The 16170-nt window shown below is 38.6% G+C and overlaps 1 protein-coding gene and 1 pseudogene across 1 annotated transcript; both read left to right on the top strand.

Annotated features, from left to right (window-relative positions):
* Positions 1–2846: 2846 nt before the first annotated feature.
* Positions 2847–5676, top strand: LOC145786985 (glutathione S-transferase 1-like). The gene is made up of 4 exons (XM_082598735.1): positions 2847–3025; positions 3523–3725; positions 4275–4367; positions 5041–5676. Exons 1-4 carry the CDS (start codon positions 2893–2895, stop codon positions 5209–5211), a joined length of 600 nt encoding a protein of 199 aa, XP_082454861.1. The 5' UTR covers positions 2847–2892; the 3' UTR covers positions 5212–5676.
* Positions 5677–12856: 7180 nt separating this feature from the next.
* On the top strand, positions 12857–14527 carry LOC145786151 (meso-2,3-butanediol dehydrogenase-like; annotated as a pseudogene).
* Positions 14528–16170: the final 1643 nt, after the last annotated feature.

Raw genomic sequence — 16170 nt, 5'->3', positions numbered from 1 at the left:
TTCTTGTTCCAATATCAAAACTGATTTTGGCAATTTGGCAAAAAAATGCAAACAACATCAACATTCACATTAAATTGTTACACACATTTGTTCTTTTAAGAATCGGTTTCAAAGTAATAAATTCCTTTTATCATATCAATGAACATATCATATAAACATGAATAGGAGTGTAAAACGCCGTGCAATTTAAGGGTAAGATATTCGCGTTTCAGAAAAGCTGTCCCGGCAGTTACGGCCCGCCAGTATATTTTATTTTATCAAATTGGCCCGCGGCTCAAAAAGGTTGCCGACCCCTGGCCTACATCAAATCAGCTAGGAAAGAAACAAACGTTGTGTTATTCTCAATCGTGATTATTATTGTTCAAAACCGGCATAGGCCAACTAAGTAACCTACCAACTGGCTGTTAGTAGCATACAATCTAATCACAAAAATGTCACAAAAACGTGTTTATTACAAATAGATTATTAATATTTTGATAATATTGTCGTACCCCATTTGAAACAACGTATTGTCACACCTTGAGCTTGAAATTTCTTCTTCTTTTCACTTACGTTCCAAAACACAAAAACCTAATAGGCTAAGCATTTCAGGACACATTTCTACCACCACACGTGTTTCTGCGTGTCCCAAAATCGCCACACAGCTACTGCTCCAGCTCGCCCCGTCCATACACATTTAAAAAAAATCCCCAACTTACACTTAAATTGAGCAAAATTTTGCAAACTATTCGATTTTTCGATTTCGGCAAAAACAATAGAGTTCTTTCCTTCTTTGAGTGACGTTAGATTGATTAATATATCGATGCAGTGGGACTTTTTCAGGCGATAAATTCGTTTTTTATCGACACCAAATGCCTATCTCTTGGTTTTGATGGGCATTGTTTTTTAGCAAAGAGTTTCGTTTCGTTTCAAACAGCTTTCCATAGTTTTAATATTTTTCATATCTTTTTAACACAAAGGTTTTATCCATTACAAGTCAATATGACATCACACAATGTTTTAAAATGATTAAAATCGGCTTTAATTTAATGGATGATAGCATTTTTGTAGATAGGCACTTTTCAAAATGCCAACAATGTAAGGATTGTTTGTCGCCAGTAACCTTCTTCATAGCAACGGCTATGTTAGCGTCGGCGTATGAGTCAGCAAAAAAGCGGCTTTTAAAATTTTCCATTCACTTTGTTTGCTCTCAACCGGTATCAATCTTTAACAATGGTAGCGACTAGCGATCGATAAGGTAAAAAACGCTCGGTCGAGTGTGAGATTTGCTTTCATGCTTGAGTGGTTGTGATGCGAGACGTCGTAATTTTAGACTGCAAGATATCGTTAAAAAAGCTATGCACATTGCACAACCCCTCAGGACCAGCGCTTATAAGTTTTTAACAGAGAGGCTTTTTGCTTTTAGCTGGAAGAGGTAGGAATTATAAGATAGTTTGGACAGGCTGAAGGGCGGTCTGAACTTCACAGTGTTCATAATTATGATTGAAGATGTACAGCTTGCTTAAAACTTTAACTATGTTTTGCTGGCAGTAAAAGAGTAATTTTGATTAATTGAATCTTTATCTTCGGAGTGGAAAAGCTTCTTTGAGAGCTTAATTTTGGAAGTGTAGCATTTGCCATTAAGTCTCAAATCTTCAGTTATTTTATTCATATGATTTTAAACGTTGATCTTAATTGAAACTTTCAAGAAAAGGCTTTAAATGTTGAAAACTATTTAATAATTCAAGCAAAAAAAACACGAAGGAATTGGTCGGTATGAAAACGAATAAAACGATCTAGGCCTAAGTATACGAACACAACAGATTGGCTTCGCGACTGACAAATATTTGATGTATTGCTTTCGCTAACGCTGCATTCCATGCTTTTGGGAGTGACTATTTGCCAACGCTGAGAATCATTCTCATGACATACTAAGTCGAATGTCACAATAGTGCCTATAGAAAACCATTGAAAGCTATTTCATTTCACTTTTTTGGTGATTATGAATAAATGCAATGTTTGTTTTTTGATTGTTGAAGAGAATCTGAATGTGTTGTTGGCTCAGGGTTGGAAATCTTAACAAACTTTTTTAGCAACAAACAGCCTCATTCAATTTTCAAACTTTTTTATAGTCTATACTATTAACAATCTTTTCCATGCACTTTTTAAATAAACATTTGCAATAAGCATTAAAAAGAACTGCAAAAGTGAAAATGAAAGCAGAGCTGGAAAAGTATGGCTGTTAATTAGCCTGTTGAAAATTCTATTTGTTTCTTGAATCTTTTTTCAAAGTTAATGTTTATTGGAGTTAATTAAGAGTGTTCAGTTAAACTAAAGTATCAAACACACATTTTTGAAGAGGCAAGCTAAAAGTTTGAGAGAGCGATTGCTCCTCTAAGCTTCCCATGGCTACATCCCTGCTTTGTATCCTGCAGCAACAACATGTTTTGATACAACAACCAGCCTGCTTACCTTCAATAATTTTCACTTACGCGAACCACTGTGTGAACCTACAACCTCATCGTTGGAGCATATATTTTGCATATATTTTGGTTGCAATTACGGCATTAGCATGAGAAATCTGACTATCAGGGCCAAATGGTTTTCCTGAGAAAATCTTAAAGTGATGTCATTCCAAATGCAATAACCTACAAGTTAGTGATGACATATCGTGAAGTTTGCATATTTGCACCAGACCAAAAGTAGTGACTTTGACATGGAGCTCTTCTAATGCTACAGCTAAGATAAATTAATAGCTTTGCATCTTCTGCACTTAGCCTATGAACTGACCGAGATCTGTGATTCATTTTGCAATACTGCATTTTTGAAAAGTCTCAGAATATATTTTGGTTCAATGTTACAGGTTATTTAAGTTCACGCTTCTTGTTCCTTTTCTCCACAAAGTTAATAAAAATGCCTAGTTACAAGTTATGTTATTTTGATGCCAGAGGATTTGGTGAAATGTGTCGGTTGCTATTCGCAGAAGCTGGAGTAAAATATGAAGACGTGCGGTACACCAGGGAAACATGGCCTGAACACAAACCAGGTAGCCTATGTGCGAGAGACAATGTTGATACGACCACCGCGATTGGTTTTTGTTTTATATATAGGGTAGCTGGTAGCCTTGTTGGGCTCAAAGGCCGTACAAACCAAATACAAGCTTTGGGAAAAAGTCCATGTAGGTACTGGGACCAATAGACTGGTCAGAGGTTCCAAGCAACTTTACAAAGCTATGGTGCATCGTAAATGATATGTTATGGAAATCTACCTGTCAGGTTCACATAGGCTACAATGATTACTACAATTTATTACATCGATTCAACGTTTGTAAATTTTAACTTAGAATGTAAAAGGGACAGTTCGTGTTAGCTGGGGTATGCCTCCTGTGGAGCACATGCTGGTTTGATGGCTGTTTTTATTGAGCAAAATTAGGTATAGTATGTATTTGAAACCTTTGTTTGAGCTTGCATGTTTTTTATGTAGAATTATTTAGGCCAGCAGACACAATTTTAAAGCATTTCTTCACTTTATCTGCATTTCCAGAAATGCTTTTCGGTCAAATGCCAGTTTTATTCGTGGATGGAGAGCAAATAGCTCATAGCCGAGCCGCGTTGCGATACTTAGCGAGAGAACTCAAGTTGGAAGGAGGGTCACCACTCAACGCTGCCAAGATGGACATGTGGATTGAAGTGTTTGTTGAAGGGGCTATGAAGTTGCCTTTTGGAGAGGAGGATGAAGAAGTAAAGGTATACGTCGCTATGCCAACTCATTGCCGTTTTATGATTAGGCTACTAGGTGTAGGGTGGTAGGCTACTATTCGAGTGTTCGACAGTGTTAAAAGAGATAAACATACGAGTGGAGTATAGCCTTTGCCTCTTCTCGCTTTAAGACATTAAAACTTACCTCTATGTTTTTTAACCACCTTAGCATAATCTTTTGAACTGCAGTCAAGTGGATAGTGTGGATGTTTGTAGGCTGTTTAAATGTTGCAAAATATTCTAAAAATTATACATTTTGCAAAAAGTGTTTCGCATGGATATTGATGTGATTATGATTGGTCACTTTGGTTTAATTATTCATCCGAGGCTTTTGATGCCTGGTTCAGGCAAAGCTATTGAAGAAGAAGTATATTATGATATTCATCGACTTTGCATTACAAAATGGATAAACATGCAAAGCGTCGTTATAAAATTGCATAACGTCATTGCAAAACTGTACAAGCATCATCCTAAAATTGCAAAATATCTCCAACTTAACTTGATGACAATTCAATGTAAAAAATTGCCTTTGTTTAGAAACAAAAATCAGCGGTGGTTATGAAAGAAGATGTTATTCCACGACTTTTGAAACTGCAAGAAAATATGAAAGGGACTTACCTGTTTGGAGAGGTATGTGATGCTAAAGCTAGTGTATGGGATGTAAATTACTCTGTGCAATGTGTGCATAAGACTGTCTTAGCATTGTGTAATTTAGTTTTAGCATAAGATTCATTCAGCATGCAAGCTTTTGTCTTGACATTCAAAACGAAAGTAACCTCCGCATGAAATGGTACTGCGCTATTTTGTTGATTGATCAAACTGGCGTTAACATAACACCACTCGCGCTTCCACTATCTATTTAACGCTTAGTGACTTTAGTATATCAGATATTCTTCCTTCAATTTTCTACAGACAACAAATAGATATCTCCTGGCGGATTACCACAAATCTTATGCTAAAACAGTGGTGGGTCTAGAAAGTAACTTTGAAGGGAGGCGGCGATTTCAAATGACGTGGAGGTCTACATTTATCCGACCCTGCAAATACGCCGTGAATAAAGTTACTTTTCTGTGTTTTTTGGGGTGAATCGCCCCATTCCCCCTTGAATCCATCGCTGAGTAAAAACGTTGAAGTTGAAATAACACGGTCAACCAATTCCGACTTAAATTTGGATACTTGGAGTTGAATAAAGTAGCCTACTGTAATTCAAAGCTTACCTTTACTTTCTTTCTGCAACCCAATATTCTCCCATACAGATAAATGTTAATTAGCTTGTTAATACTTGCTACTGCGTTTGTTGTAGAATCCCAGTGGTGGTGATGTTGCTATCTACTCTATTCTGGACTTTATGACACGGAAAGCGGGTGACAAGTTTTTAGAACCCGTCCCCAAAGTCAAGGCTATGATAAAAGCGTTGGAAGCTCGACCTAACATTGCCAAGTGGATCAAGGAGAGGCCTGAAACAGAAAACTAACTTTTTTACATGCACGTTATGACAAAGACGTAGTTTTAAAGAATAATTACTGGCAGCACTATTATATGTAAGTTCGATTGAATATCTAAAGCTTTTTACTCAACTGTCAAACTAAAAGCTTTTGCAATGTTGATGCAATTTACTCACGATGCTTGACAGTATATATGCTGCACTGAACACTGCTAATTCTTCAATATTGAAGAACTAAATTCGTTCAGTTGAATTTAGCACCAAATTTCATTTCCACACCTGTCAATTGTAACTTCTGCGACCTTTTGTACTAGTAGCTAACTTACTTATTGCCTCAATAACATCCAAGGGTGTTTAAAACAAAAATATTTTGAAGGTTTATCAAAACATCTTGTTTCAACACCACATTCGGTCTTGGTTGTGTTCCAAATTATTTTTTCTGAACATCTCTACTACGGTAACTTCTAAACGTAAATAAAACTTTATCATGCTGAATGTTATGCGACGACTAGACAGTATACTGTAGGCTATAGGCCTATCTACTGAAAAGAGACATCCGTTAAGCGTGATACCACAATAATGCAATCAATTCTTACCAGAATTTATACTGCAAAAAGTACAGAACCGTTGAATTGAGCATTTTTGTAATCTAGTTCTTCCTTACTGTGGCTAGTTAGTTTGACGATATTAGCTAGTTCTAGGCAAAATGACAATCATTCTGTTGCAGTTACAGCTCGGCATTTGTGAATATTTGTTCGTGAATTTTCAAACACACCCACACGATCCGTTCGTTGATCAGGCTTCGAGTCTAAAAAGTTGTGCTCACGCAATATTTTTAATTTCAACTTTAACCCTGATTTTAGGATACAACAGTACATTCTAAGACCTCTAGAATTTTTTTTTTAAATTTCCGTTCAAGTAGTCCAAGTTTTAGTAGCCTACACGTATCATTCTTAAAAGTTTAGCTCTGATTTTAGGACCATCTGATTGAGAAGGTGCTCACTGCTCATCCCTTGACATAGCTTGTAAAACCAGTTCATGTACGTGATTTTCGTTACACAGTCTAGATAGGGCAATACCTGATAGGGCAGGAAGAAAGTCCGTGGGAGTTGGAAGCAGGCATCCGGTGACTATTTTCATGGTGGTGTTGAGGGCAGTGTCAATTTTGCTAGTGTGTACGCTGAGCCACCAAGTGGAAGAAGCATATTCGGAGGTGCTGTGCAAACAAATGCAAGAGCACATGTACGGGGTGTGGAGGTAGGCTACTAGCACCTCAGAATGTTCCAGCTAAGCATCTCAGCAAGTTGTTGCGTGCTTATAACTTAGCATGGAGGGCTTCAGCGGGATGTTTATAGGTCAATTGCCGATCTTTACTTGTACGTAAGTGGGGCAAGGGTTGTGCGGTAGGCTAAGTGGGCTTTCATTAAGAAAAAACGATAATTGGCGCGTGTGTTGCATAGGTGAAAAGGTGTGACGGTAGTCTTTGCCAGGCCCAATTTCAACTTCCACAATCTCAGATAGTCTGCGATTTAGGCGATGTCGTCTGTGAGTGCTTCCTGTACCACATGCTGATGTAGATGTTAAATAATAGGGGTAATAAGCATAATCCTTGTCTGTGTAAAGTCATGGTAATACGAAAATACAACTACTTGCAACTTTAGGTTGGTAAACAAACGTGTCGGTTACTTTGTTGCAAGAGCGCAAAAAAGGATATTTGGGCAATTTTAACGTCCTTAAAAGAAAAATATTTTTTCTGAAAAAAAACAAACTTGTCCACCAAAAGAAAAAATTACTGTGTAATCCTATTTGTATGTCTGCAAGCGAGATCTGCAAAAGAAGGAAACTCTTTTGTAGCCTATATTTAAAAATGCTTTGTCATGATGAGTTAACAGCGATGGAAACTTTGAAGCGCATGACCAATGACCACAGTGGCTGCAACTTGCAGCCACTATGCAACAGTGGCAGCAGTGGCCGAGTGATTAGCGCGTTGGGCTCGCAGTTGAGAGCCTGCATGTTCGACTCCAGCCACCCGCACTTGCTGTTGTTTCTTTGGGCAAGAAACTTTACGATAATTGCCTCTACCCAGTGATCGATTTCGAGTAATGGGTAGTACCAAATTTAAGTCATAAGTAGACAACAGGAAACAGGCATTGCCGTCGGCTGCAGTGTGGGTCAGGTGTACGTCGGAAAGCGTACACCGATGCATAGCGCTCAAGTCCGCTTTCCCGCAATGCAGGATAAAGATAATAAAACAAACAAGTGAAGTTTTCTACAAGTCATTTGTCATGATAGCCCAATGCAAGCTATTTTTCTTCAAATTATTTTTACTGTAGCTTTAAGAAGAGTTTTTTGAAATCATTGCAACGTAAAGGCTACTTTAAAACATTAACAAAATTGACAGTTGAACAGCTAGAGTACAGTGGTTCCCAACCTGGGGTTCGCGGACCCCTTGGGGGTCCGTGAGAAAGCATTTGGGGGTCCGTGATTACCTTGATGAAAACGAAAAGGGATCTTTTTACTTTCGTTTCTCTCTTTAAATGCAAATGTGTCAAACTCAAGCCCGTAAGAATAAACTGTAGGCTACGGGTATGCATTAAAATAAATCTATGCTGCTGCGGCGCTGCCTACAGTGTGTACATTGACGTTAAACTACATCTACCACAATACATCTAGGCTACTACCGGTACCGTACATCTTACCTTTGCGAGGCAGGATTCTCAGCTCTTGTTACAATAAAAACTAAACATCGAAATCGCCTGGACGTTGAAGCGATGACATGCGTGTTGCATTGTCAAAAACTCAACCACAGTTCAGTCGTTTAGTTCAGGAAAGGCAACAACAGCCCCCATTAAATTTGCTTACGTTGAAAAAGTTTCGGCATGGCACTTTGAGTCACCTTAATATTCAAATACTGCTGACATATTGCAAAAGGGGATGAGAGCTTTATCAATACCACCAGAACATCATCATCTACCAGCTCATCCATTCCATCACCCACCAGGACAAGAAACAATAACTTAAACTGGCTATCAAACCTCAATCGTCTTAGGCTACTGTGTGATGTGCGGTCTGACCATAGAAAGAACTCAACACCTGCTCTCCTGGGCCACATCGAAACGGGCTTTTGCCTGAGGATGGGTTTCTTTTATGTCCGCTTTTCTTTGTCCATCCTACTATTATTATCATTATGACTGCTCATCCACATCAATATTGGAACTGGCAAATTCAATCCACAACACTTTTCATTGGGCTGTCTTTCATTTCTACATGTGTGTTTCTCTCTGTTTTTGTTTTATTTTTTGCTATATGTTTTTTGGGTTTTGTGGCCGTGCTAACTACTGATATATAACCTACTACCGATAGCCTAGGCTACTTAATGTTTCATTCAGGCACGTTTTAAACCTTTTAAGGTTTTGCCACCTTTTCCCGTTCATTAACGTGGTGGTAGGTCTATATCGGTTTTTGCAGTTAGTATCTTTTTCGTCCGGGACGCGTTAATGACGAAAAATAAAATGATTGATTGATTGACATTTCTTGAACAATTCATTCATTTTCTTATTTGAGCAACTGTTTTACCTTATATTTGCCGCAGGAGTCATAGCGGCAATGCAATATGGCACAGTAGCCTACAGTAGTTGAGTAGCATAATTATTACAATAGTCAATAGTATGTTAATTGAGTTTCAGGCAAAATTTAGGTAAGGGTCCGCAGAATTAATAATTTGTCTAAAGGGGTCCGTGACAACAAAAAGGTTAGGAACCACTTCTAGACTGTAGGCTATCTTTATCATAAATGTATAGCTACAATAAAGCAGTGTTTTTAGCCTTAGGGTATAACTTGCCAGGCCTATTTGTGATGAGCAACTTTGTATCGCTTGGTACAGCTCGTGATATGACTTGCAAAAAAAGATCGCTGACTCATTGTGCATGGCGTATAACCGTTCTAGAACTTTCTTAAGAGATTATTCCACATCGTATAAATAGCATGTTTGATGAAAGGATCTTACACAGAGACACAGATGAAAATTGGGAAAGGTAATGATACTATAATACCGTTGCTCGTTTACTCTCCTTTACAAAATCTAATGGCAGATAATAGTAGCCGACTTCAACTCCAAAGTAATAACTTAGATTGAATGTCCATAATGCGTTTTAGTGTAAGACAAGTAGTCCAACAAGCGTTGGATTACTTTTGGATTTGCAATGTGACCACACTTTGCCTTCAACTGATTATGAGGACCTAACCTAAAATATGGTGATCATGACAGCTGACATCAGCTGGTAGAAAGTTATACCAATAGCTTTACAACCAATTGGACAGCGTTCCGTGATTTCCTACCCGACGTCGATCCCCACCCTCCGGGAATGTCCCTCGCAAGAATTGCGTGGGTCCGGCTTAACCGCCTACGAACCGGCGTCGGTCGCTTTCGTTCAAACATGTGCAGATGGGGCCTGGTTCCCTCACCGGGATGCGAGTGTGGTGCCACAGACCAGACAGTAGACCATGTCGTCCATGACTGCCCAATCTATCAACCACCACATGGAACGCTTGGACTGAAGGCCCTGGATGATGAGACTGTCGAGTGGCTGATGACCTCATGGCCAAACATAATAGTCCGGAAAAAGACAGCTCATACGACCAAGAAGCGTTTACTAGTAAAACACTAAAAGTGTAGCCTATTTCTAAACTTATGAGGTAAGTGCTTATTTATTTTACATATTTTGAAATTTTTCGTTATGCAAACTCTGTGCATTTTTGTTGCATTGTAAACCAGTAACTACAGAGTACAGACTACACCTACACTACACTACACCCACAAATAGGTTTAGGTAATTAGGTAGGCCTATACCTCAGCAGCCTATAGCACGAGCCACGATCAACGAGAGAATCTTACTTTGCTTCGTAACATTGATCGCTGCAGTTGGAGTTGGACTGACATGGACTAGACACCAGACTGCTATTCAAAATTGGATTGATCTTCTACGCAGTAGGCTACTAAAACTATCAAGTTATTCTTTTTACGTCGCTTCAACGTATGGCATTGTTCAAGCGAGCGATATAAAAAGAACATAGTTATTTGCAGAGCTATTTTAAGGAGACCTACTCTTTCTTTAGACAAGGTGTAGGTATTTTTTTGCTCTGAGAATCAGTTCAATGCGGTTATTATTGCCACTAACCGGTCAGCAATGGCCAACTGTAAAACCAAAATCCATAACCATGTTTCTCGGCAACCAAGAAGAGCAACAATTTTACAGCCATAGACCTAGACTCGTGTGTCGCCCATGAGGCTGGGCTTATGCTTATCAGTATCACATTACTAATTCATACGACAGAGCTCTCAACCGTTGTGTTTGCCAGTCAATTGAATTCGTGAAGTTGTTAATGCACTTAAATCTAATGCAAAGGTGTTGCTCAATGACTATAAAAAGTCGATTTTATTTCTGTGCGGCCTAGTGATTGTCGACCACTGTTATAATAAACAACAAGAGCGTGGACCGTGATTAATTACAATACCCAAATTACGAATTTTGATACCAGTTTATATGCCACACGACTTCAGTTAGGCTACATGACTGAAAAACGTGCCCACTGCAGTGCACACATGTTGTGACGTGGCCTCGTATTTTACAATGTTTACAAAAGCTCATGATGTTTGCAATCTTTTAACATATTTTCGTAGTAGCCTAGCCCTATCTTTGCACTGGTTGCTTTAAAAATTAACTTTCCACGTCAAACCCTGAATTTGTGATGAATGTACTTTTCCTTTCAGAGTTTTGCTTTAAACATTGTGAGCTTCAGATTTTGTCAGTCCAATCACATCAATTTCTGAATCATGACTGCATCTTCAATTATATAGTTAGGCAGACATTTCAGATAGTAGTTAGGCAGAGAAAGCTCCATGCTACTTTATGTGGTTTCTGTGTTTTTTTTTGCATCTACTAATTAAATCAACTAATTTTAAAATATTTAAAAGAAAAGTAGCATTGATGGCATGACAGTACTTTTAAAATTTATTTTCAAGTTAGCATTTTTCATGAAAACGCAATGACAATATTTTAGAAACGAAATTAAAGTTTTAAAGTAGATATTGCAGTGACGTTGATGTATAACTAACATTGCATCGCAATAAGCTTACTCTGGGCTCAGTAATTAAACCAATGTACAGAAGTAAAGCAATATACTCAAGTACATGCGCAACTTAAAAATGTATTAGGCTACCGAAGTTTTGAGGTGAATAGTTGCTTCAAAGCCTCTACAATAGGGCTACCATATGTCCTCTTTTAAGAGGATTTGTCCTCTTTTTTGAAGAAGAATAAATTGTCCTCCGAGGACACCCAAAAATTCTCAAATGTCCTCTTTTTTTACATTTTTAGTTTTCTTGCTCATATTTTCAACAGGATTTCATTGTTACGTGACTTTTTCGCAATTTCCAATCATTTCTGTACCAATGCAACATGTTGATTTTCAAAACAAATTTTCAAAAAAACATTGACGTACTATTTGACCTGCGATTCTAAACAATCTTAGACGTTCATTAAAACATACTACATTGCTTTGCGATTGTCTTTGGCAAAGTAGCCAAATAGTGGTCAGTCATGAGTGCGAGTGGAACTGCAAATCCAATGCAACAATTGTGAGGAAATTTCCTCATTTGAGGAGATCTGATCAACAAATTTATGAAAATTAAAAATTGGGACAAAATAGAAAAAAAATAAAAAAATGGAGTAGCCTATACTAAATCACAAAGAAATAAATCATTAAAAAACGCAAAAACTTGCAAAAGAGTGTGACATATTTACATTTTAAGCTTTTCACACTTTTACAATGAATTATTGTATTACCCAGATCTATTTTGTATTGATTCAGCGCCTGTAGCCGTTGCTGATTACCGACACAGGCTAATAGTTTGGCTAACTTGTCAAGTGAAGCAAATCAAAAAAATATCCAATGTGCACTGTGCATAACATAAATATTTATTTTTAAAACAAATCGTGACGTGGATGCTTACAACTTATGTGGGTGCAAATGTAGAATGAATTTAATCTATGATGCAGTTACAATAGTAGGCTACAAGGAAGGTACCAGCCTTTTAGTTGTTTGTCCTTAGCATCTCATTAACAGCTGTAGGCCTATAGGCTACAACTTCAATTATATTTCAAGCAAGTAATTTTATGATTTCGTTAAAGCTGATGCTTTTTTTCTGAAAAAAGTTAAGACATGGCTACCTGCAGATAGGCCTACTGCCTGATTTGTCACATTTTTATTACGGTACGTTATCACATCATATTTTTATTTTGTCGCAACAAATCGGCTGGCAAAAAACAAATTTGTTTGGTTTTTTGTGTCTGTTTTTTTGCTGCATGCGTCTATTTATCCAAAAAGATGTAAAAAAATTCTTCATACGTAACATTCTACTTGTAGACTATTTTACCCGCTGGCGAAACGTGTCCTCTTTTTAAGCGATGAAAATATGGTAGGCATACTCTACAAGTATGCGAAACTGCCAGGATTAAGCTCTACAAGAAGCTTTCCCAGTCCGAGGATAAAGATTCAATCAACCTCAACAGCCCGTTCCAGCCTTCCTGAGTTCTGCGGAAGGTTCTTATTCAAATAGAACTCACCTCATTTTGATTCAGAAAAACTATATCATTGTTTGAACTAGTAATGGCCGAAAATGCTTTGTCCAGTGTCCACAGTATTGATTGCTGGAGCTTCAAGTGGCACTGGAGTTGCCATAGCAAGAGCGTTTGCTAAAAAATGAGCTGCTTTGAGAGAGGAATAAAATAAGAAAATTTGCTCAGGAATTCAAAAATCTTCGAGCTAAAAATGTTCTGAAGATCATTGTCAATCTTGATGAAAAAAAAAGGATTACAACAGTGGAGCGTCCCTCAAGGCTGTCGAAGGACACTTGCTGTGTTCAGGAAGCTTGTCCAGCAAGTCTCCCTGTCCTGTCTGGCAGACTTCAGATCATCACCAACTTGTTTATTTTTTATTTATGTTTTTTTTTACCAGACTAAGATTGAAATTAGATTCTTACATAGAACACCAAAGTAGAATGCAGAATTTAAGTTACAGCCATCCGCATGGGATTTAACATAACACTGAACTGAAGAAACAAAAGAGTGTTGCCTTTCCTTTGAGAAAGCGCCTTCGCCTGAGGGAAAGGCGCCAACAAATATTAAGCGAGGCGCGAGCACACAACAAATTATGCCCAGACGTGAGAAATTTGAGCACAATAGTTTTAACACAGCGCGTAATGCAAATGAGCCTACTGAACCAACAGGGTGTGAAGGAAACCATGGAAGTTTACGACAAACTAGATGTAGCCTACTTGTTTGTTAATAATGCTGGGGTAACTTTATGTGGCAACACTGAAACAACAACATTTGAAGAATTTGATAAACCTTTCTTTCTTGCGCTAATGTGCATCTCACATCTTGAAAAAACAAAGGGAAGCATCATAGATATTTCGAGTAGACTTTGTGGTCCGATGTGCATTACCTATTGTGCTGCAAAAACTTATGTTCATCATTTCACAAAGACTGCAGCTTTAGAGCTATCAGCCAGGCATTCGAGTGAATGCAGTCCAACCTTGTGTCGTAGCGACAAATGTGTTTTCGAGATACAAACGTTAGATTGACTGAGTTTCTAGTCAATCAAGCTTCTTTACCATTCGTAGGGTAAGAGAATCATTGAAGAGGATGACTGACGTTGTCCACTCCCTATGTCCCAATCATACAACGCCTACCATCACGGCGCCCTTTTGTAAGGCATGCTGCAAAACTCCAGCTCGCTGATTTCAGCACGTCAGATGCCTGGTCCGAGGAATTGAGCACTGTGCCAAAAATAAAGTCTCGCCTCGTTCTATTCGATGTCTCTCCTGTCTCTTCACTCCTACTTGGTTCTGAACTTCAGAGAAGGGAGTGGGTGACACTGAACCGAATAAGAACGGGAGTTGGCCGCTTCAATGCTTGCTTGACACGCTGGGGCATAAGGGACTCTGCTGCTTGTCAGTGCGGTGCGACGGAGCAAACAGCTAACCACATCATCTTTGAGTGTCCCATCTATTCCCCTCCCAATGGAATAACAGGCCTCCGCACAATTGACGATCTGACGAAAAGTTGGCTCCAAGTCCTTCCATTCGGCTGACCACAAACTTTCTGCTTCATACGAACGACGACGACGACTGACGCTGTGCTATGTTTAATCTTTTGGTGCTGCAAGAATGATCACCGGTATTTGCTTGAAAGTGGATTGTGGACCAGGGCCGAATTTAGCTGATGGGTCCTGGGGCCCGGGGAGCTTTTCGATCGGGGGGGCCCGTGCAAAAATTGTTTTGCGCTGACGGCGTGAAAAACCACGTCTACGTCTACAATAGCATTAATCCAGCACTGCACAGCATTTTGCAGAAACTTCAAAGGCTGAAAAAAAAATAATAACACAAAATCACATTTTTTCCACGTCGGGGGGGGGCGGGGCACCTGCACCCTCTGCCTTCCCTAAATTCAGGCATGTGGTGGATGAGCTTTGATGGAGCAATAAAATACTTCTAGCCAAGTGTTAGTCAAAGACATGTGACGTTGTCCCAAGTTAATCATTTGGTTTAGTTTTCAGACCACAGTGCATGTGCCAAGATCGAACCTTGTTGATTCGTTGCTAAAACAATGAACTTGTCCGACATTGCTTTTTATGGTAATTTTTACCGACTAACGTTGCAATTTAGGCAGCTGAAAATATACCGGTCTTTACTGCACTTTTAAATTTACATATTCATTGCTGTCAGTAACTCTAATTAAATTAACTAAAAAATAAACTATGTAAACAGATGGGAAATTTCAGTAATTATGGCTATTCTTGAACATATTCAAAAACATAAAAATGAATAGGCCTACAACTTACAATTTACACAAGATACTGCATTTTCGGTAAACGATTTTACCTAAAATTAATCAAGTGGCTTATGGTATGAACATTGTTACATTTTTTTAGAGCAAAACAATTTTTTATGGCTTGGTTTGATATAGCTTTTCATTTCATAATTTGTGGGTTGCTAATCTGCTCCTGAAGCTGATTTGTGAGATATTTATTATCGGGCAACACAAAAGCCATAATTGATCCCTTGAGGCACTCTATCAAACATTGCACAAAACAAATTTCGAATATTGTTTCATGGCTTTTTGCTGTAGGCCTATAAATCTCCCGCGCTAACACCTGTGTCCTTGAAATAATTATGTGCCCCTCGTGCAAGGTAGGCCTATAGTCTTGCCTGTAGCTGCTAACCGACTGCTGCTGAATTGTCCAGCATACAATGCATTCTTACCAAGTAGGCTAGTCTTGCAGCTAACCTTGAGTCAAGATGTTCGTATGTTCAGTACGCAGCTTTCTTGTTGCGAATGTTATTGCTTTGTTTTGAAACATTTTGTTACAAATTAGCTTGAGCTTTTCGAAATCACAATGCAGCAATCGGTATAACTGTTTGCACTCTGTGCCCAATTAAAGTTTTGATGGGCTTAAAGCTATATGGTGCCAAATGACCTATTGACCGGTATTGCATTCCGTTTGTTCGGATGGAAAAATTATAACCTTCCGCTCTTAAAGAGTAATGAAAGAAGTTGTCTGTTTTCAAAATTTTATTTTTAGGAATGCAGAACCAAGCAATATAACCTTATTTTTTGTACAGTTTTAATATCGTAGAATAGATAGCATACGGTAGAAGTTTGTCCCGAAAGCTCAGTTGGTTAGTGCGTGACTTCGTGAACGAAGAAGCTTCAAAATCAAGCGGCACTGGTTCGATATTTGGGGTGTGCGCTTGAGCAACGCATTCTAAGGATTGCTCTCATTCAGCGCGGCACCTAATGGATGAAATGATTCCCCATCAACAACACTTCAATAATCGGAAACCTCACTCTGTCAATCTTGGTAACCGGGCGTGAGTTAAAAGCCTCTGCAAGTATGCGAAACTACCAGAATAACCTATCAAGGCTTTGT

The sequence above is a fragment of the Aplidium turbinatum genome, chromosome 17 (genome assembly GCF_918807975.1).
Source record: "Aplidium turbinatum chromosome 17, kaAplTurb1.1, whole genome shotgun sequence".
Classification (NCBI taxonomy): domain Eukaryota; kingdom Metazoa; phylum Chordata; class Ascidiacea; order Aplousobranchia; family Polyclinidae; genus Aplidium; species Aplidium turbinatum.
This window is presented reverse-complemented; position numbering and strand designations above follow the sequence as displayed.

What these genes read in the sequence shown, in the direction of transcription:
- LOC145786985 (XM_082598735.1), top strand. Translation starts at nt 2,893, where the DNA reads ATGCCTAGTTACAAGTTATGTTATTTTGATGCCAGAGGATTTGGTGAA. An exon ending in AGGAGGATGAAGAAGTAAAG is followed by an intron (nt 3,726 to 4,274) that starts GTATACGTCGCT and finishes GCCTTTGTTTAG; the next exon opens with AAACAAAAATCAGCGGTGGT. An exon ending in GGACTTACCTGTTTGGAGAG is followed by an intron (nt 4,368 to 5,040) that starts GTATGTGATGCT and finishes CGTTTGTTGTAG; the next exon opens with AATCCCAGTGGTGGTGATGT.